The following is a 23,580-nucleotide window of genomic DNA, read 5'->3' as shown; positions in this document are numbered from 1 at the left end:
ATCAGCAGGTACATTTTTTTTTGGTGAGTTTTACAATCTTTAATTCAGTTCTGTTCTCTGTCGATGATATTCATTTCTTTACTTTTTGTGTATATTCCGACGATGTCTAAATTTGCTGCCTCAGCTCTATCATCGCAGCTCTGAAGACAAATTCTCCAAGTCTTGGCCCTTCCATGATTATCACCATCAGACCATTTATGACATCTTCACTCAGAAAATTACGTTTGGATGTTTTAATCCTGTTTTGGGTACTGAACCTACGTTCACATGGGACAGATGAGACTGGAATCACGGCTACAATTATGGCCAACTTTGCCGCGATGGACACATGGAAAGATTAACATGGAAACATGGACACATCACTGCTGCTTGATGGCTGGCTATCGTCGCTGATTTGCTTGCTTGACATCTTTTCTACTTCCACTCTTTTGGATGGTGCAAAGAAACTGTCGATGGTCTTACATTTTGACATATTTAGGAAGTACTCATTGAACCATAAACAGCAATTGGAAAAACTACCTGGCCACTCTGATCAAAAGTGTACATGTGTAGGCATTGGGCGTAACATAAAAAAAGAACTTTTATTTGAAATAACGACGAACTCTATTGAACATATTACATTTTTATTGGTACAGCTGGCAGCCTTGAAGGAAACAATTGACGCGAGGTGACTGGTAGAATGCAGGACAAAATATTGCAAAATCATTACCGGTAACATAATTTTTCTCAGAAAACATTTTATTTTTAGTCCTGGATAAACTACGCATTGGAGGTAAACCATGTGTGCTCATGTCTTTGTTACGGAGACTTGTATTTTTTTTAAATGCGTATCAGATTACACAGATGTCAATTTACTTTGCATACTTCAGAGTAATTATGTGTGAAATACGCAGGATTTTGCGTTAACGGAAGCTCTGATTATAGTGACTTTACTGTCAAAACTGCTGAAACTACAAATGGGACTTCAATAATTGAGACAAATTTTCTGAAAGACAGCCGCACATGACCCTGACAAATTGCCCATGTGGATGCATATTCACCTGGCTAACATCGTTCGTTTGGACAGGGATGACGTCAAAATAACCCTTAACTTGGTATATGGGGAGTGGCAATTGCAATCCCGAGTTGCAAATGGGCTTCGAGTACCCAATCACAAAAAACCTCAGTTCTGATCATTTTAAACTTGCAACATCCATGGTCGTAAGGCAGGCCTTATGAGTAACTTTAAAGAACATATGGTTTATTCTACCAGGAATCTGACTGACAATGAAAGGCAGGCAGTAAATTCAATATTAAATTGTGCAGCAATGCCTTCCCAATGTTCCAATCTGTACTGAAAGTGGTACAGCCACCACGACAGTGCTAGTTATAACGCAACTCCTGATTGGTCCCTATGATTCTGATGATTTTAGCAAAATGTTGCTTACGAAACTCAAGAGTGTTCATATAGAGTTAGGTTGATCGTACTGCACTGACTTTACCCAGCAGTATAAATACAGACTGGATTGATGTAGAGCAAGGACCTATCATTTATTGAATTTCTGGCTGTGACTGAAGATTACTGGGATCACAAGAAGATGTACATTATAATTCGAAATTATTTTTATCATGTTTTATTTTATTTAATTACATATATTACTATGAAAGGCAACTGTAACATTGATGATTAGGCACTAAATAAAATTCTTTGTTTGCTACCCGCATGCTGGTAGGTTTTCAGAGAAAATTAAGAAAACAAACACGTTAACACTATTCCAAATAATAATATTATTTTTCCCGAAAGAAACCAAATAAAATTGGGCTTATGTTAATACACTTGTGTTTTTTGTCTGTGTTTGTTTTTTTTCCCTGGATGGCTGGTAGATTTTTCAAAAATCCAAGGACAGCAAACAAAGAATTTTCTTTAAATGGCCATACCAAAAAAACTCAGACTAATTATTCTGACATCAAGCTGAATATATTCTTTCTCATGTCTCTGGTACTTGGAAGTGTCAGAAGATCAGTGTGGCATCGATTTGTTCTCACAATCTGTATCATTGCACATTTGAAATATACTTTCACGTGAGGAACGCCTTTTGGTCATTTCCTGTACCAAAGCCCATGGTATGCACATTAAATGGCCAATTGGATGCAATGTCGTGTAAAACTAAAACAGGCAGATGACGCATTTTAAAGTGAACAGGCTTTTCAATGTTACTATGACAACAAATATATGAACATAGACCAAAGCACTGTAAGTGGTTACTGTGACCGACATATCTCAAAATCATAAATTATGTAAATAATGTTGTGAAACGAACACCTGTGAAAACAACTCTTTTACTGGCATTTGCATGTTTTACACAGCATCTAACGTTGGTGAATGCAAACTGTATTTTTGCTGGGAAGAATCATATGAATAAAAGCAATTAAATGCTGCCACTGATATTTTCTACAAAAACTTACTAACCAACACTTAACTGCGATGTTTATCGGACCTGAGAAAACTACCCTCCACGCTATAACAGTCAGAGATGGTGCAATGTATATATGCAAAAGTGTCAAAAATAATCCCCTTTGATGAATGCAAGCAAGATTTCGTTTGTGACCTCAAGACAAAACGGATTTTTCCTATTACAACCTGCAGTCCTAGGACAAATAAAAACTGTCACAATGTAAGGAAAAGCTGTTATCCTTATCTATATAAAAGGCACCACCCATTAAGATTTCATAAAGCTTGCATGAGGTCCAAACTTAATGTAACAGTGTATGTTCTGCCATGCATAGTGACAGTTTCACACACACATTTTTGAACTTGATTTTTTGGTTCAGACCATAAAATGTTCCACTGAATGTTTAATTTTGTCTGGCTGCAAGCAGAGTTGAGGTTGTGTACAGTTGACCTGCATTCCAGTATGTTTCAAGAAGTCAAATAACACAAACTACTTTTCATATCACACAAAAGTTACCTTTGGTAGTATGCACCTCGAAAGTGAAAGACTTACACTTTTATTCAAACTCTCCTGAAGGAATTTTTCAATCAGTCTCTTTCAAAATCATGAATAAAAATCGGGGGTCACCATGCAAATTTTGGTACTAGAGAAATGAATAACCAAAGATTTACCAATATTTAAAATTCAAAATCCCAGTATTAACTCTGTGGAGAAAAATAAGTGTTTCGAATTTCGAAAAACTAAGCTGGCGAAAAGTTTTCTAATACCAAAAGCTTTAAAATGAACCCCTACAAGTGGTAGATTAGAAAAGAATTGTAAAAGTATGAGAGTCCTAATATCTATCCCTGAGGTGTGTTCTACCATGACAAATTGACTTGAATGAATCTTCGCAAAAAAGTGATTTTTTGCAAAATACTCTGTGTTATGTGCAATGCTGCCTCGACTGCATGTCAAAGAAAATATTCAGTCATCATCCTCAATGAGAGACTTACCTCCTCTTGCTGCATCATGAGGGTCAGACAGTGATGCAGAGAACTCTGCATGTCTTTAGAGCTTTCAACAATTTGTAATAGCTTGGGTTTGATGTTTAAGAGTGTGTATCCGCCTGTCATTGTCAAAAGTAAGAAAAAAGGGCAGACAGTTAACAGCATTGATATCATATTTGGCATGTTTACAGAACTATAAAAACCACCATTTTACCTAAGTTATTCACCAACAGAAATCACCTCCTCCCAGGCAGGGCAGGAAATACACCAGGGTACAAAATCACTGCAATATATTAGGTGCCTTACATGAAGATAGAATAACGTATAAACTTGAAAATGACTACAAATCTTGGTGTGTAACTCCTAAAATTAAGTCACATCCTAAAATTAAGTCACGCCCTCTTGACCCATGTAGGGTTAACCGGAGATAATATCTCTTGTTCCCCCCTCTCCTTCCCATTGTTGATGATTTGAAATGAGTTTTTCTACAATATACCATGGTATACACCTCAATGCCAAACAGAAGTCCAGGAAGCATTGATTAAAGTGTCATCAGTAAAATATGTACGGTATGGTACAACAAATAATACATATATTCTTGTCCATCTGCTTCAGTGTCTTTTGGCTTCTTTTTGATTGAAAGTGCACATCTTACAAAAAGTTCAGTGTTTTTTTTATCACAGTCCTTTCTTTCGTGAATGTTACGCTCAATCTATGTATACAATGGTTAATACAATAAATAAAGTTATATTGAAAGTTTCAATATTCCCATATTACCAGGTACTACACTATAATTCATATTAAATTTTGGGGTGACTTTTTTCTTCAAAATCAATAGATGTAGACATACAGATTTCGAGTTATGTAGACATTTTTGAGCTTGTATTTGTCTATAGTTTCTAATATTTCTGTATCATGAACATGCAGTAGATTAACTGAACTACTGTCGTGTGTTATGACCGCAGGTGTGCATCAGGTGGAAACTTTCAGATAAATCTTACTAAGTTTTGCGGTATTCTTCTCGCCCATGAGAGAGTCCAGGAATGCCGTCACAGTGGCCACCTGTCTGTCTAGTACTTGCTGGTGAGCTTGAGCTGTCTGATAGTATCATGCAGATAAATAAATGAATGAAGAAATTGATCAGTAAATGATAAAGTGACTGGCCTGTATGTCAAGTACTTATAGATGAGTTGGAGGTGTCTGATAGTGTTTAATAGGTAATTGGAAACAAAAAGGGATGTAATGATGTATACAAGCTATAATATTTGTGTCCTTAAGCTGTCTAACAGTCAAACAGATCTGAAAATGATGAAATTCATTACATAACAGTCATTTCAATACAGCAAATACAGCCCCCTACTACCATATCCATATCCTATATGTTGCAACAATATCATATAAAACAGAAATGACAGCTTCTATAACTTTACGTACATAATCCGTTGTAATATCAGCAACTCTGGCAAAATACGAAAACATTGACTCACATTTATCAAAAGTTCATACAATAAAATTTTGACTGAAATTTGGTTAAAATGTAGGATCATTTTATATGGAATACATTGAATTTGAGAAAAGGCCTGTTTTGTAATACTTTAAGCACATATTTTACCGTTACAATCTTGTTCAGAATAAATTAGACAAGAGAAGTATGGTTTGTGCAGTTTATACCTGAACAGCGTCTTGCATAGATCCTAAAGGCACTAATTCTTCAATGTCTTCGTCGTCTTCTTCAAATGATTGTTCAGCCGTGTAGTGATTACTGTATTCTATATGACTCTGAATTGCATTTAACCATTTCTGCAGCAGAGGGAGAACATAATAATTGATGAAACATTTCCCTACAGGGTTAATGACAACTGGAAACTGCAGAAAGGCGAAGAACATCTTTTGATATTAAAGGGCTAGTCACAGAAACTTTTGATATTTTTTCACTACAATTTTGTTTTTAAAAATAATTTCTTGATTAACTCCCCAAAGCAAGTCGATACACATTATTGAGCATGTCAACTAAGCCTGTACAAGTGCAGACTGCATAATTATTGTTGACAATTAATGTTTGGTCTGGGCTACATGTAGAATTCAAATATAAACAATGACAATACATTCTACACATACAGATGTTGTATTGGCAAGCTGAACGGAAGGTGTTTAACCTAAACATGCTTTGGGGAGTAGAAAGAGAACTTGAAATAGAGATAGAAAAAATAATAGAGAGAAAATCATCAACAGAATTTAGCTACTGGCCTTTTAATTTGATTAACCACAAAACATATTTAGCGTTCATAAACCAGTCCCTGTCACATATTACTCTCTCTCTCTCTCTCTCTCTCTCTCTCTCTCTCTCTCTCTCTCTCTCTCTCATAAAGCAGAGAAAACATCATTTGCTTCTCTCTTGAATGAGGCTAAAATAATCTTGGAAAAACTTTGGTATTGGGTATCACATGATGACTTTAGAAACATTGTTTCAGCTAAAACATTGGCAGAATCCTGACATAAAGATTGGTTTATTACAACAGCCCTTGTTGGGAATAATACTACAATGCTATCACAAGGTCAGCATTATTATGCTGGTAATTACATAGCCATTGTATCAGTTCTGGTGTACTAGATGGAATACCACACTGTATTGACATAAAGGCCATACCAATGCAGACACAATTGCAGTCAGAGAAGTAATCATTTTTGTCTACGTCACCCCATCAGTGCCTTGGTTTGGCCCAAACCCATTGTTATCAATGGTGATTGTGGAACTATTTACAAGACAGGGGGGTGAACATGGTAAAGGTACGGACTATGGTCTTCTCGTTTGAGCCTTGCAGTCTTGACACTGCAAATTTAATTTGTCTCCACTTGTTAGAGTATACACCGTCTCAACATCCATCTGTTTGCTCAGCTGTCTGAAGTTAGGATTCGGTGGACAACTGATTTTATCAAATGTAGGATTATGTTTTCTGCCAAACGGTGGCATTTCAACAGACTTTTCACCGTGGCCTTTAACAATATCTTCACATACCTGTCTGTTCACTTGTGAGGAGTCTGCCGGATTGACTGTCAAGTTGTGAACTGTGTTGTCAGAGTACCGTATGCTGAAAATGAATTCGTTATCTGCTTTGGGCTGCAACGACAAAAATGTTGATGTCAAACATAGTACACATCAAAATAAAAGACAACTAGACCATGGAAAATGATATACAGGATGAAAAATGATATAGAGGGTGGAAAATGGAAAAATGATATACAGGAAGACCAATTTCAAGAACATTGTCTCACAGAGGGGATAAATCTTTGAAGACGTCCATGCCCTCAAACTTAGATTTGGCATTCCAAAACATAATCTCTGCCCGCTACAATAATGGGTTAAACCAAACTCACAGATCAGATTCAAATTTCACTTTGCCAGTTACTTTAAGTAAAACCATACTACTGTTGCCCTACGGATGGGCAAGAGTAAACAATATAATTATCTGTATAGGCATTAAATATGTTTGTATTTATTATCAGTACCCTAAGACAAGCACTGATTTATACCGGTACAGTGGGGAGAGTGTGACGAAGCGTTCTTCAACTATCCCATTATGAATCACAGAATGCTGTACAGAATGAAAATATTGCAATTTGCATCGTTCTCTGCAACTGACTCCCAATAACATGGCAGTGCCATCAAAAATTCTCAAATTTAGAAACTTTCAGGCTCAAAGCTATTTTAAACATGACTTTCAGAAAGTATAAGGCTAGAGGAATGGCAAAATTTGTACTATGCTACCACTGCCTTGGTGATTGAAATTATGAAATGTGTCAAGGATTGTACAAAAAGCTCCTGCAGCAATAAACACTGGTGCACAAGAAGAATATTTTTGTCTGGACAATTGTCAACAGTGGGTAATGTTATGTATGTAATGCTATTATAAATCAGTATTTTATCATACCAGTACATTGATGGCACAAATACTGCGATCTGATTGGCCAAGATGTGAAATCTACTGTGCTGTGTTCGCAAAATAGCACTGCTGGAACAGGTACTAGCTTACAGCTGGAAAAAATTCCCTTTTTGATGTTCCATGCCAGAATTTCAAGATAATATTATGATACAATAGCAATAAACCACCTCAGCAACCAGTAATACCACTCGATTTTGACCAGTTCACTCCATATATGCACTCGCTAATGCTTGTGCATATATGTCATAAACTGGTCAAAATCGAGTGGTATACCATGGCTGAAAGTGCTTTATAGCTTAAACAAACCTACAATCTTAATTAGCGCTGTATGAACTGTGTTTATATATGACAGCGGTTGAAATCACTTAATGGACATATTTTCAAATGAAAAAGAACACCACCTGGTTTAATAGTTCAATACTTCTGCAGAGAACTACAACAGTCCTGCAGTACCAGGTGATGTGTGACTGAAAGAATGCTGGTATGAGTCGAAGGACAATACACAAACAATTGAATTCAATAGTTCATAAAGTTTTACGATGTTCAACCATCAGCGGTCATTGTACACTCAATATGGATGGTAACCTTTTATGAGACATTTCAATGCGGCTTTTGTGAGTTTGTCAATGTGATGTTTCATCAATACAATACAGTGTCACATATGTCACGTTTCAATACGGAAGCAAAGCATGCATTAAAATGACCTTTTTATTATTTATGAAAGGTCCAACATATTCTATAAAATTTGGATTACCAGCTATTTACATGATGTAATAAAGATAATTGGATATCAGATTTTTTTCACTAAGAGCATTAAAATTGAGTGAAATTCAACAAAAGAGGATTTTTCAAAATTCTTTTCTGAATTTTAATTTTCACAGTAGAAATTTCATAATTTTAAATTTTGTTTGTAACAAGCTCTGCAGTGTGTTGCTACTCAACAGATTATAATACCAAATGACATATCAGACATAAAGAGTGTCGACATTCTTACAATCTGATATTTCTACTGGCATCAACAAAACAGATGCAATTGGAATTATCATCGACAATGATTAGATTTCTACGTATATTCAACAAACTGGACAACATGAAAACTAGAAAAACTGCCAGTAGGTAGCCAAATAGAATTTTGGTCAAATTTTTTACATTTTCACAAGAATAAGATATAATGACCAAATTCATGAAAACTGACAAATATTTTTTTATTTCACCATTCGGATGGTTTTTGAATCTGCAGTAATCAAGAAAAATTCTTTTCAAACGTAAGTAAAGCTTGTAAAGTGTTCTAGAGGCTTCATGAATTATCACAAACAAATGTACCAGAGAGTAAAGATATGTCCCCATCCTGTGTTAAACTTTCACTTTCATAACCATCATTACTAAAGGACAGTCACCGGTGAATGCCCTGCAGGTTTCAATCAATTTCACAAGAATCCCTCTAAAACGTTTGTACATTGAAATCATGATAGTTATAGACAGAAAAAAAATTACCAAATTAGTTGTTTTTCCAACCTATACTGCACAGAAGTGCATGGTCAAAAAATGTGGACTATACCTATGCACAGCTTGAATGTAGGAATTTTGAACACAGACACTTGTCTGAAGTAAATATTGGAAAAATATGTCACATGCACATGCTTGAATAACGTTGAAGATAAAACTGATTTGAAACTACAACGACGAATACAATGAGATTTTTTGGTGGTTGTACATACCGTGACTTGTGCCAACGCCAAGTACTTGTAACCCTGTCTTTTCACTCCGGACGCTGCATCAGCTCTGAAGTAAAATACCAAAACAAAGAACTTTGACGTCCTGAATATCAACTCAGACATTAAGATATGAATAAGCATCATTACCATATCAACAGAATGTGACCTTGTTTGTGTTACATTGAGTTAAAATGTGTAGGTTGAAGAAAGACAAAGACTGGTGGATTGTTTTTACTGTTGTGTAACTGATGACCAACGTATTATTGTCTTTTCACCAGGAAGGTTTCAGTTCAATGCCATCAGCACTGAGGAACAATGGTTAGGAAGGTCATACTGCTTTGTTCAGAGTTCTGGAGTGGACAGTGTGTCATTTCCGCATTCACGATATAAAGCCCCAGAGGCAATGTTTTTAAGACCGTTTTTCTTTTAAGAGGATATCGTTAAAGTATCGTTTCACTGCCTCTTAAAATCAAATCCTTTATTTTGTGCTGTAAGCGCAGTGTTGCTGATACGTCCACCACTTACTAACAGATTGATGTAGGAAATATTATCATATAAATTCTTTGTCTTATAACAATAGGACACCAACTTGCTCAGTGAGCACACTAACATGATACAACTACAGTTTGAAACTAAATCATGAACATAATATGGAAAGATGCAGCCACCGAGGCTCCAAAATGTCAATAAAACATCCTACATCATAAATTTCAATTTGCATTTGAAGTCCTTTAAATAAGATTCCAAGTGAACTTTACAGCAAGTAGGTCATCAGATATACATTTGCAATATTGGTATCCAAGGTAACATGAATGTAGGTAACTGTTGGGTATTTGCATATGGCATTACCCAGCATGCAGTGTGACAGTAACATGTAGCTAAGATGTCTGCCGTTGTGACAGCGGCGATAAACAGCAGCTGTTTCGTCACAGCAAAGGATCACACATGTAGAAAAACCACATGGCAAGGGGAAAGATGTTAAAGTTTTTAATTCTTGTTATGCGATTTTAGGCTGTTGTGGCTTGTCAGTGAAATCATAGACCCTAGAAGTTCTAAAGTACATGGTAAAATGATAGACTGCACACAACATCTCTGTATGGTATGAGTACCTGGGTAACCGATAACAGAACCTCAGCTAAAAACCCCTCCCCTCAAAACAATAGACTGTGCAGCAATTTGACGGAAGAGCTTGAAGGACATAACCTGTCTACAGAAGTGACATATCAGCTGCTTTCATTCCCCATGCCATCCTAACAACTTCATCAGTACTTCTTCCGGAGATAATAAAATAGATAAATACCTCACCCGGAATAAGTGGGAGGATGTAAAATAATTTTGTCCCTTATTCAGTCTAATTTTTGATTATAGAATAATTAGTCACAGCAATCTGTGGATTGAAATTTACTGCCCAGGTGGGCAAATCGAGTGGTAACATGCCTAAGAAAATGTACTGTTCTAAACCTATTGAGTACTATGTGGTGTGCCTCCTTGTGTAATAGCACGTGCCTTTTTTCTTGTGGACTCAGAACAGTATTGATAAGTACATTATCACACCTTCAGAGCATGTTGGCTCATAATCAGGAAGTCCCGAAATGGCAAATTCTGAAAGGCAGAACACATGACGCATGCATCCCTTGTCTCTCAATTTCTCGCAATCTGCTTATATCAGTAATCCAAGAGTCAAACACTGTCTGTTGACATCAGAATAAGATGCATAAAAAATATTATAAACAAAGACAATTCAATATCACCTGTATTTAAAAAATGACAGGACGCCCTTCTCGACTACAACCCAGTACTGTTTCCAACCCAGAAGTCGAGATCTTTTCATGAGCATGCCTTCAAATCGGGTGACATCTCTCAAGATCTCCTTCACAGGTTTCACATCAAGCAGTTGTTTCATTTGCTGGGTTCTGGCCAGATCCAGGGCAGTCTGATTGCGTTTGTTCTTCAGAGCTGGATCCACGCCGTTCTGAAGCAGGGTCACTGCCACTTCCGTCTGTCCTCTGTAAGCGGCATTGTGTAGTGGAGTATTGCCGTTCTGGTCCGTGCAATTTATGTTTGGTGGATTGTTGCTTTTTAGCTGAAATTGAACAATATCATTATTGCACTATAGCTTTGCCAATATCAGTGAATTTTGTAACATCATACCATTAGATTACCACTGATAATGTATCCAATTATCCAACATTTTTGCCCCAGCTGTTTTCTACATCTAGAAATTCACTGGCATTGCCAAAGCTATACATAATAGCAATAATGTACCCCTCCCCCGGCCCATAATTGCTTCAAGCAAACTTTGCACTCTATAATGTACTCGGCTTTGCCTCGTACATATGTTGTGCACAGTTTGCTTTTGTCCATTATGGGCTGGGAAGGTACATTATTGCTGATGACAATCTTACCCCTTCCACCAGCAGAATCTGTTTTAGTCCACTTTTTCCCCATTGTGTACAAAACAGGAGGGGAGAAATTGTTTTGAGGTTGAAAGGTATGCAAATAAAGGGTTAAGAACACCTGTTGCTATATTCAGGGAATTACATAGCCTTTCGTTTTCAACTACGTTTATTTCAGATTCTTTACTGACAAGTAAACCAGAAAAAGACAAAATTTACTAAAAGGGGTGAAGCGGGCTATCATTTTTTCCGGTGTGAAAAATCCTGAAACCATCGTCCTAAGTACAGAATGAGTATTGGGACAGTTATCAATATTTTAGCATTGACTCTGAAGTCTAATTTTGGGTGCTTTTGGATCCTTTTTAGCAATTTCTTTGACATAAAATGACTTTAAATTAAGCAATTAGCAATTTGAACATCTGGACACAGCCTCCATAGTTAAATGCTGTACCACAATTTTCATATTGTTTTCTTGTGGCTGGAAATATTTACAGTCTACATACACAGTCCAACCAGGAATTTAGCAAAAGATTTTTAGACTAGACAATTACATAAAAATGATGGTATGAACGCCCATGAAGGAAATCAAAGTCAAAACAATCTGAATAGGTGTCACTAAAACAGTAACTTTTTTTTCTGAACCATGCTTGGCTTAAACGTTTCACCACCATTGTTTGACCCAAACCCATGGCAGTTAATGTTGATTATAGTGGACCTGTTTTCATGGAATTGGGGAGAACAGGCCAGGAGACATGTGCTTTCTTGAAGGAATTTTACAATTCATCAGCAGTCCTTGATTTCACCTCAAGGTATTCTTAGCACATTCATGTTTCTTGTCTTGCTATTTAAATCATATGAAACTAGTTAAGTTCCTGGCCTTGGAGGTTCAATATCAGAAGTTCAAGGATAAGATCATATGAACAGCGCTCTCTGATACCTATTGAATGATGTATCTCATTCAAGGATAGTGCCTTTATAACATGCAGAAGGACAAAGCCTTACTATTTTAATAATTTACCATACCAGTGACACAAGAGTCTGAACATCGCCCTCTCTGGCAGCATTGAGTAAATGTTCTTCCACTTGTAGTTGTTGGGATTGTTCTGCCGCTGTAGGAAGAATAAAAAGTTCCAATCATTTCAAATATTGTTAAATACATCAACACATTTCCTTGTGTTTGTCTCTTCCATTATTTTCAAAACAGGCTCTACATAAGTGGCAAAAGAAAAGTTCTGTAAATTTGCGAGACTTTCATTCGGTAGTTGAAGACCACCTTAATATGGAGCTGAATTTTAAATCTGACATGGAACAGCCCACTTCCACAGAGTAGATTTTAAAAGTTTAGATAATAGTTATACTAGGTGTCTTGCACTATCCATGTAGTACTAAAGTAACTAACACAAGACAGTTGTCACAACATTAGCATCTATCAACTGAACTCCTGGTGGTCCTCTTCAAAAACGAAAACTCAGGAAACAGCGCCAATCGCATTGAAAATTTGTCACTGAACATAGCCTTGTACATGCAACATTGGCTGTTGTCAACAGAATCTCAGTCAAAAAGCTGTTGTCTGGTGCCTTGTTGATTGGTGTGTCTCGTAGTTGGCGCCCTAAAAATGTGATTTTAATCATCACATCCATTCCTGTATGCTAGTAGTAAGTGTAATTTCTGAGATTCTGGTATTTCCATATTTTTGATACCTATGATGTTGTAGGAATCAGTCCCGCTGCCTTTCGTTATCATAACATTTTTCTGGTAAAGTATACCTCAGTATTAAATTTTCAGTCTCTCAAAATCTCCTGCTGGTCAACTCCTTATTTCTTTTACATGTACTGATACATATTTGAACCAATATATAGATGACTTGACAGTACAGTGGCACAAAGTTGTGGCGTGAGTATTCATTCATCTTATCTGCACTCAACTTCCAATTCAATTTTTTCTCTCAAATTTAATCATTACACATCTAGGGACAGTTCAAATGAGTTCAAATGTATGTTGGTTCTTTTACTAACAGAGATCAATCTTCATGTTGCTGATCACTGTACAAACACCAAAAATTGCAAAAATGAAAAAAAAAAAAATTGCAAAAATGTCTGCCTGCAAGCTCAATCATCTTATAAACATCAAAGACTTGAACTTGAAATATTGCAATGATAGAGTGTCTCAGAAATACCTTGCGACACATTCAGTACTCAGGCATGGATGGATGGGTACATGTTTATTCAGTGTTGTTGTTAAGGTAGAATGCACCTTGGGTACAGATATTCTGATTCCTAAACTTTTACAATTCTTTTCTGGTCTACCACATGTGGGAGCTCATTTTGAAGCTCAGGAGTAAGAATTATTTTCAAAGCCTCGATAGTTTTTCAAAAATCCAAAAATTTTATTTTACCCTATAGAGTTCACACAGCGATGGCAGTCATTTTGAATTTCAAATATCAATAATTTGTGTCAGGTAATTTGTTTCTCTAGTACCAAAATTTGAATGATGACCCCTGATTTCTATTCTTGATTCGGTAAGAATATGGCTGAAAGTTTCATTTAGGAAAGTTTGAGCAAAAGTTTCAGTCATTCACTTTTGAGGCGCATATTACCTTAAGGGGGGCATACCATTCTGGTAAATTCTTTGGGGCTCCCAAGTCATGTTATTAGGGCTCCCCATAATGTATTAAAACAACCAGGTACGAGGTTTACCCAACTATATACCTAAGTTTCCAAAACACAGCAATAAATCCATGAAGTCGTAAAACACTACACCATACACAAAGATTCATGTTCATATACCACACATGTTATACTGTGAATGCACCACTATGGCAAGCCAAGTCATAAAATTAAAATACAAAAAATGTGTGTTCTAAATTTTGATGTTCATATTCTTAAATTTCATAAAACCATGCTGTTATTCTTCAATTTTAATGTGTATATTCATAATGTTTATGCTTAAAAAGTTATTTTTGTGTTTATGAATTTTAACTGTTAATATTAAAAGCCATTCTTATTTTCATAGATTCAATGTTTTTGTTTGTAATATATCCTTATTTCCATTGATTTTAAGTTTGTGTTTAAAAATTTTGTATTTCTATTCATGTAGCCATTCTTTCATTTGTACATTTCATGCTTATGTCCATGTTATGTCCATTTAGGAATATAAACATCGAAATTATAGAATAACTGCATGGTTTAGATGAACAAAAACATGAAATTTTAGAATGCAAACATCAAAATTTAGACACATTTGTTTTTTTAAATTTGCAACTCCTCCGTTGCCATATCTGACTTACAAGTTGTTTATGGGTTGTGTAAGTGATTATGACTTCAATGTCAAGAGCATTACTGAAAGAACAAAGACAACTTTTTGAACTTTGAACTTTAGACTCTGAGTGTTTTGATAAAGAAATAAGCATGTAGATCTCCAACAAATATTTAGTGGTTATATAATAATAATACACCAACACCCATTATTATCAAATTTTAGGAAAAATATCTGAAGTTTTAGCATTCAGCTGTGTGTGAGTCTACTTTTTGAACAGTGCTATCCTGCGCATGATAGTGAGTTGGTCAATTTTATGTTTGAACTATGACCCACCTTCAAGTAACCTTTTGACCTCTGGTGAATGAGTGACAACTTTCGGAGTGTGTCCCTCCCCATTGATAATTGTGACGTCTGCATTGTACTGGATAAGCAGCAAAACCACCTCCTGTAAGCAAAAGGCATTCAGAAAGTAATGCTTTGACAAAATGATGACTATCAAAGAACAATTGATAAACAACAGTACTTTTTTGGTTGCCCTACAGAGGGCAGGCTTCTACAGAACTGTTTTTGTCACTGCATTAAATAACACTCAATTTCACATTTTTTTAGGAAATCATTAGGTCAGTTTAATTTACTTGTAAATGCCAATCAGTTGACGAAAACTGAGTCTGAAAGCAAAATGCATTAAATCTTATTAATTTTATCTGTTGATGTAACTGTCTTTTTGTATAATTTTCATCATGAATGATTGAACACGGTTTAGTTTACTCCTGGGCAAGTTTACACCTTTGAGGGTGTCATTTGAGGGCCATGGGGAGGGTGTGACGAGAGTGAAGCAGAATAACACCCTAGCCTTTCCTAATTTTTGGCAGAGTTAACATAGATATTCCAACAAAAATTATGAGTTTCACCAGAAGGTATTGTGAAAAAAGTGTAGAAAGTGTAACCAACTGTACATGAAAATATGACGACAGTGTTAGATATTCAAATGTATGTAGTACCAATGATATCAATGGCAATCTCTCCACACTCCTTGGAGCTGACATACTGTAAATTACATGTTATTCACAGTATGGGGATTCTCTAATATGTAGCTCTGATTCAGGTCTGATCAAAATTAGAGGTAGATATGGGTCCCTAGGCAGGTGGACACCGCTGATGAGAAAGGCTCCCTAAAGGAGGTGAAAAGTGCAAATATGAAAGCAAATAACAAGGAAAGGTTGGAACCATTCCGAGTCTATATCTCTACTTGGTTCAATGAGATTGCACACATTCCTACAAATTATTAAATTGCTGTTCATAAATCCTGGCACGTATATTCTTTATGTCCATACTGTGAATTTCATTTGTCATCATTTGGTACACTAAGAAAATATGAACCCTGTATATTCTTGGATTCACTGTGTCTTCCATTTGTTCAATGGGATGACTGACAGCATATCTGACTACCAGTATAAAAGTCAACCAAAAAACTTTTCCACTCCAGTGACACTTGCATTTTCATGGTAACTAAATCAAATTGTTCTTAACAAACACACAACACACTGTACACTGACACACAAAGGGATACAACTGAGACTGGACATTACCCTAATTTGACTTGTTTAAAATTGAAATTGAATTCGGAATAAAACTCAGCTTCGTTCTCACAGCTCTACACTTTGGAACCCGTAAACAACGGCCTGATAGCGGGTTCTCATAAAATCTTTTAAAATCTCTTTTGCCTTCTTTTTTATGCGTCAGATATATAGGTCACAGAGATTTAACTGTCACCCATCAACAATCTTGCTACATATATTCACAATTCTACCTAGAATGCTTTTTCCACACAAACTCAAACCTCCAAACCAGCCTAAAATCGAAAATGTCAACACGGATTCGATAAAACGACGATAAAATGTTTTTAAGATCGCAGAATTGACACTGAGTGATCTGAGCTTCTGAAGGCAATAAATCCTGGACTGACACTTTGAGTTAATGTAATCAATGTGTGCTTTAAAATTGAGCTTGTTGTCTAAGATAGTACCTAAATATTTGTATGTAGTAACCCTTTCTACTGCAACATCATCTATCAAAAGACTGGGAATGACTGTTGGTTTTGTCCTGAAATCAATAACCATTTCCTTTGTCTTTTTTACATTCAAATCAAGATAGTTTTCTTTACACCATTTCGAAAAATTTTCAACTTCATAAAGTAGGTGGTATCAGAGTTGGATAAATCCACTAACGCAGAGTCATCAGAATACTTGACAAGTGGAGTAGATTCATTACCATGACAATCATTTGTGTAAAGTGTAAATAGAATCGGGGAAAGAACAGTACCCTGTGGAGCTCCAGTAAAGGTGGACCAAGAGATTGAATAAGTTGACTCATAGCGCACCCTTTGACAGCGATTTACAAGAAAATCAACGATCCAAAGAATAAGTTTGGGGTTAACATTAAATTTAAGAAGTTTTTGTGCCATGAGATGACGTTGAATTGTATTAATGGCTGATGAGAAATCTATAAACAACAGACGCACAAATGCACCTGGCTTTTCGAGATGAGTGTACACGTGATGCAACAGTGTAATTGCGGCACTATTGCGTCGGAAAGCAAATTGGTACAGGTCAAGATAGGGATTTGTGTATTTTAGAAGTTGGCAGCGAACGATACGTTCAAAACACTTCATTATAATGGACGTTAAAGCTACTGGACGATAATCATTCAGGGAAGTGGGTTTCAAATTTTTGGCAATAGGGCAGATGATGGAGTTTTTCCAAATAGCTGGTAATGTATAATCATTCAAAGACCAGTTGAACAATTTACTGAAAATACTTGCAAGCTGTTCAGCACCAAACCTCAAAAGCTTTCCACATATGTTATCTGGTCCCATTGCTTTCCGTGTGTTAATCCTTCAAAATATGGACCAAATATGGTTTTGCAGTCTTTACAACTTGAAACATCAATTTTTGTTGAATTTTTGTTTGCAGAGTGAGCTCTTTGAATTTTGCAAGTACAATACTGCCCAATGCTGTCGACATTCTTTCATATCCATTCTATTCAGCCAAGTGACGTATGTCTTGATTATTTTTTTGCATTTTTGAATTTTTTTGAATTTTTTGCATTTTTGTTCATTGTATCAAACTAGGTTCCTCAGCCTATTAATTCCAATATGAGGAAATATCCAGTCTACAAATCCTTCACATCAATCATGATTATTTTTGTTGTTGACAAAAGAATCCTAGGAAAAGAAATCAGACGTCAACAATAGCAACATCACATGTCACACGTGTCTACGTTTCCCTGCACAAGCCAAATACTCAAACACTACTGTAACACTTTTAAACATGATTTACAACACACAAAAAGGAAAGGCAGCTTATAAACCAAACAATCCCACTGAAAAGTATCATTAAAAGTTAGAAATTAGAACTTAAGGACCAGAAAAGAATTATGTCATTTTTTAATTTCTTGGAGCTATGCTCTATGACAAAAAACTCATTTCTTGGCTTCTGCTCACTGGATTTGACCTCCTTCAAGACTTACCGTTCTTCCTGTATATGCAGCTCTGTGAAGAGGTGTGTCACCGTTTTGATTCACAGTATTGACATCTGCCCCATACTTCAGGAGCAATTCCACAACTTCTTTGTGTCCAAAGTAGCAGGCAAGGTGCAGTGGAGTCCAACCGTTGTTAGCCTTTGATCGCCCTGAGAGGAGACAGACGGAAATATTGTATAGTGACCATCTTTGACCTAGACTCTCTCACAGCCCCTCGTCCACTACGTAGCTCTATCCTCAACCATATGGTGATGCGCCCTCAACGGCCTTTCTAGCAAGCAAGGCTCACTGAGTCAGCCGGGCTATAGCGTAGCGGAACTTCGCCGGCTCGCTGAGCCGAGCGAAGACCTCTGCAGTGTACACTGTTAATTAAGGAGATTCTTTGGAAGAATGCAAGTGTCTGTAGTAGAGAGATGTCCATAATATACAGGTAGCATTTTATTCAGATTGAAACACATGGCTTGGAACACTTTATCAAAGACATTTCCTATGACGAAATTTCCATGACTAAAAGTTTCATTGCAGCAATAACCACTGACAATCAATGGCTTGTACAAAACACGACATTGCAAAAAATAAGCTTGGAGAACATCTACAGACAATGATAGTGTGTTTCTAAGGAAAAGTTTCAAATAAACAGACCAGCTCACCTTTGCAATTGATGTCAATTTCACCAAAACCCAACTCGCCCTGTTCCAGGAGTGTTTTAACAGTCTGTGTTTCACCATGTCTGGCACAGTACAACAGCTTCTCTTCCAAATCATTCATACTAGATGGCCATGGCTGTGACAGTCATTATCTGCAGAGTGGATGAAATACCAGATCACGTCACTCACAAATGTCATACAATGATAAAAAGCTCACAAAAGTCAGATATCTTCTCCTTATTTATAACTACTCTTATAGAAAAAAAGAGGTTTATAAGTTTATCATTATGAAAAATGAACTGAAAGGTGTATATATATATATATATATATATATATATATATATATATATATATATATATATATATATATATATATATATATATACTGAGAATTTAGGAACTTGTAGTTATCACTCTACAGGCTGTTTCATGTGCTAAGCACAGCCTGTAGAGTGACAACTACAAGTTCCTAGATTCTAGATTCTCAGCATATATATATATATATATATATATATATATATATATATATATATATATATATATATATATATATATATATATATATATATATATATATATATATATATATTTATATATATTTTTGCAAACATACATACATATTCAGACACCCTCACACACATAGATACATAAATACATACATGCATATATATATAATTTAAATTTTCAAGACTATAGAATTTATACCATACCAAAGTATTTTCAGGTGTATCTTTGCACTGACTCATTATTTCTGTTTTCTAACACAGGAAATATACTATTTCCTACTGAAATTGAATAATACATAGCCAGTGTGTTTATCTTTACACACATAAACACTGGGTGGAGACAGAGACAGGAATCCATGGTCATTATATCAATTGTTGTAGCATTAGCTAGAAACTTGAAAGAAATACTGAGCATGCTGGAGATGCATATGTTGGTTTGTGTGAATGTTCATAGAGTTACAGTAGGATTAGCACCGAAATATTTGTCTGATAATGTTGTTTTTAACAGTCATGTCCATAGAACGAGATCCGGACCCTATTCTATTTTTATTCAAGGTGGGGCTCGGTTTTATCAGAATAGTTTTGTATATACAGCTAGTGTTGAATGGAACAAAGTTCCAAGAAATATACAGAGTATTACTTCAAATTCTCTGTTTAAAGAAAGTTCAAGAAGTATTTTTATGAAGCAATGATTCAACGTGAGAGCAAAATGATTTTGTTTTTTATTAATTGTTGTCGTGCCGATTTGCTTGTGATTTTATTTTTCGTGGGACCACAGTGGAAATAAGTTTTTAACTTTTCTGTGTTTCCCAGCACTTCTGTCTTTGTCTTTTTTCTTGTGTTGTACTGTATGGTTATTTTTTAAGTGCTAAATAAATCAATCAATCAATCAAAAAAATGTGTAATAAACACAGGGTAAGGATTCACAAAACCTATTACCTCTATTTGCTCATTACTGACAGTTTTTTATTGTAAATAAATAAATAAATAAACAAATATAAATAAATAAATAAATAAAATAAATAAATAAATAAATATAAATATACATAAATAAATAACTAGTAGTGGCAGAACTAGACAGAATGAAGACCCTAAAGTCAATGGCTTATGGCTTGCTTACTTTGGGCTTGAATTAACCCTTGGTGTGCCAAAGTCAAGTTTTGTTACCTTTATAAAATATAACCTCGTCAATTTTATTTAGATATTTCCCAAAATTTTGATTGAAAAACAGTCAGCCAGTGAAAACTGATGTCCATTCAGTCCAAAATTGTAAAAAAATTACAGAAAACCATTAAAAATTGGTGTTTCAACTAAAATTTTGGTGGAAAAATATTTCAAAGGGTTAACCATGCAGTTTTATGAGACCTCTGGGGAACAACTGAAAAGGCAGAGAGGAATGTACATGTAACTATGACACAGTTTTTGCGTTCAATTTTTCAAAACTCTGATCTCTACGTACACATAAGCCAGCCACACCTACTTCCTTCTTCTGTGCATGCACAGAGTACAGGATGTTTGGCCAGTCAGTGTATATCACCATTTCTAGGTCAGTCAACCTCTATTGTGACGAGACAGTCTATGCAATGGTACACCAAAGCAGGCATTGAATAAATCTCAGATTTCTCCTTGATCTACCTGTGTTCCCAAACCCTCCAAAGAGACACCACCTAAACTGCACAAGTTTCAGGTGGCTCTGTGACCTTAGTGACAGGGCTATCTAACCCTTTTCAGCACAATGGTTTGGCCCAAACCATACTGTTTTCAATGGGTGATGTGGACCTGAAGACAGGGAAATGTGGGGGAAAGAGTCAGGAAATCTAGGACACCTATATCATGAGAAAGTGGAAAGCCATAGTGAGCTGGTGTGAGGATGTTAGTATTGTAAAAATTTTACAAACAATTTTAATAGTCTTCTCTTCTAAAAAATCAACATGTTACTTATTCTACTCAGACTGACATGGAAGTGTTTCCACCATTTGTATCCTCTATGGCGGTTGGCGAACTGGTCTATTGGTGTAAAGTGGCCATTAAAATGCTGTCCCAGCTATTGTAGCATGATCTAGAAGTTCGAATTCAGTGATTTACTGGTTCATTGTTGATAGGCTCAGCTTCAACAATGCAATATGCTAAATGGTGATGGTGAAGGTCAAGGTGAGATCACTATATGGACGAGGGCATTATTGTCAACAGAAAAGTACACTAGGCACTGAGAAAATTGATAGGACTACTTGTCACAAACATTACATAATACCTATCATACACAAGGCTTAAAGCACAAGTAACATTAATTAATTTCAAAAAATCAAATACTCATGGCCGATGAATTACGAAAGCATTTATTGCATTATTGAGAAAAGTAATTCAACTAAATAAACATCTTCCGTTCATTAGTAAGAGGGATGCTCAATGTTGACTATTAAATGTGGACACACACCAATCATTCTCTCACATCAAAAATATGATTACTGTTGATGTTTCAAAAGTGATGACAGTGCTTGACACCGATGCGAAGAGCTCTACCACTTATCAAGCAATTATAGCTCCTGAGACGAAGCAGATGGGTGCTCCTGCATTTTAGTGGGCCCATCTGTTACTGCATTTAACAGCCAACAGTTGATACCTCTGCTACAATACTTTTTAAGTGTTTAAGCTTACTGCTAGGGAATTTACCTGAATGTAAGTCAGTGACAATAGAAAAATCGTGAGGTGTTGGAAACAGATTTATGCCCACCAAAACCTGCATTTCAAAACAAACCAGTTTGTATAGGATAATTCAGCAGTATTATTAAGATGGGTAGATATTCAACATACAAGAAGAATACATTCTCTGAAAATGTTGACCTTGTGCATTAATTTTTGGACTTTGTCACATTGTTCACTTACTTCAAGTTCAACCAACATTATATTCATCCTGTTTCCAAAGCTTCTGACTTGTGTGACATAAGTTTTATTATATCCTGTGATGTGCGGTACTTGAATTTCACCTTGGTATTTTAACATAATTATAAGCACGCTTTGGATTTGATTGAGGTAATTGCCCTGCCATAACTCATTGGAATAACCGTGGGTAATTATCACCAAGCCGCAACCTAACCTAACCAGTTATCACAGTATTTCATTTCCTGACGTCTCCACCAGGCAGTTGCTCGCTAATTTCTTTGCATTCTTTAAAAATTTGCAAGAAAGTTTTCATGAGTTTATACCACAAATTGCTGGGTTTCAACTCAAACCCATTGCACAAATCTGTACATTTCCCTTAATGGCTATTAAAAACTAAAGCAAGGCTCTGAGATGCACTGAATACAATAGTTCTCTCAAAGGTCATCTGAGGTTAACTTACCGTCGTTGTTTGTTTTGTTTTTATAACATGATTTTGATCACTCAAAAGCAGCACTTCAGCGAGTTTAAAATTGTGAAATGAATGGTTGCTGGTTAAATTGGTTACCTGAAAAGGGTATTCATTTTTTTTGGAGAGAGTTCACGGCGACTGTCACTGTCTGTAACCATTTCAAAATCAACAGCAGCAGTCGACCTCAATTTTGATTAACGCCCTCGTGCGTTGAATCACAGTCCCTCTATAAAATCAGCTGTTCGGTGCGGTATCTGCACAAATAACTGGACAAGGTCCTGGTCGACATTTCGTATGTAGTAGAACAAACATTCAACTCGTTAAACTTACCAATCATAGAAAGACCAAAACTGAACATAAAGGGGAACTTTGCTTCGATAATACGCGTGTGTGAAGTGCGCACGCCGGCTCAACAGTGGGGTTCCACCACCGCAACCTACCCACAACCCAACCAGCCACAGTTGTCACATGTGTAGTCAGAAATCGATGACGTCACTAGCCATGTCTATCCCTACCGCCAGCGGCGCACTTGCATCGATCATATATCATGGCCAGCCGAGCTCGAGCAAGCTGGAAAAGCCAACCAGGTAATTTGTCAGGCGTGCGGACGGGCATGGACCGGGGATAGGGGGAGGGTCACTTTTTTAGAAAACTGTTCAAGGGGGAGGGTCACTTTTTGGGGGAGGGTCACTTTTAACACAACAAAGATGATTTGCGGCCAAACCTGTGAATGTCCATTTGATATTTCCTGAATAGGAAATCGCCGACAAAATACATTGATTCTTTTAAATACATACACATTACCGACA

The 23,580-nt window shown here is 36.2% G+C and overlaps 1 protein-coding gene across 2 annotated transcripts in view; it reads right to left on the bottom strand.

Moving 5' to 3' along the window:
• The window catches only part of LOC139115519 (oxysterol-binding protein-related protein 1-like), a 75,984-nt gene extending 52,738 nt beyond the window's left edge, over positions 1-23,246 (bottom strand). The window contains exons 1-11 of one of the 2 annotated variants that reach the window (XM_070677672.1): positions 23,102-23,246; positions 18,920-19,068; positions 18,258-18,418; positions 15,063-15,174; positions 12,494-12,579; positions 10,826-11,157; positions 9,078-9,141; positions 6,435-6,536; positions 5,090-5,218; positions 4,420-4,516; positions 3,425-3,537 (exon numbers count right to left, since the gene is read on the bottom strand). In XM_070677672.1, coding sequence (XP_070533773.1) covers positions 3,425-3,537; positions 4,420-4,516; positions 5,090-5,218; positions 6,435-6,536; positions 9,078-9,141; positions 10,826-11,157; positions 12,494-12,579; positions 15,063-15,174; positions 18,258-18,418; positions 18,920-19,037 — 1,314 coding nt within the window. In that variant the 5' untranslated portion in view covers positions 19,038-19,068; positions 23,102-23,246. Of the gene's footprint in view, positions 1-3,424; positions 3,538-4,419; positions 4,517-5,089; positions 5,219-6,434; positions 6,537-9,077; positions 9,142-10,825; positions 11,158-12,493; positions 12,580-15,062; positions 15,175-18,257; positions 18,419-18,919; positions 19,069-22,867 lie in introns of both variants that reach the window. The other variant, XM_070677673.1, reaches the window with a different exon arrangement.
• Between the last annotated feature and the right edge of the window lie 334 nt (positions 23,247-23,580).

This window comes from Ptychodera flava, chromosome 17 (genome assembly GCF_041260155.1).
Source record: "Ptychodera flava strain L36383 chromosome 17, AS_Pfla_20210202, whole genome shotgun sequence".
Lineage (NCBI taxonomy): Eukaryota > Metazoa > Hemichordata > Enteropneusta > Ptychoderidae > Ptychodera > Ptychodera flava.
This window is presented reverse-complemented; position numbering and strand designations above follow the sequence as displayed.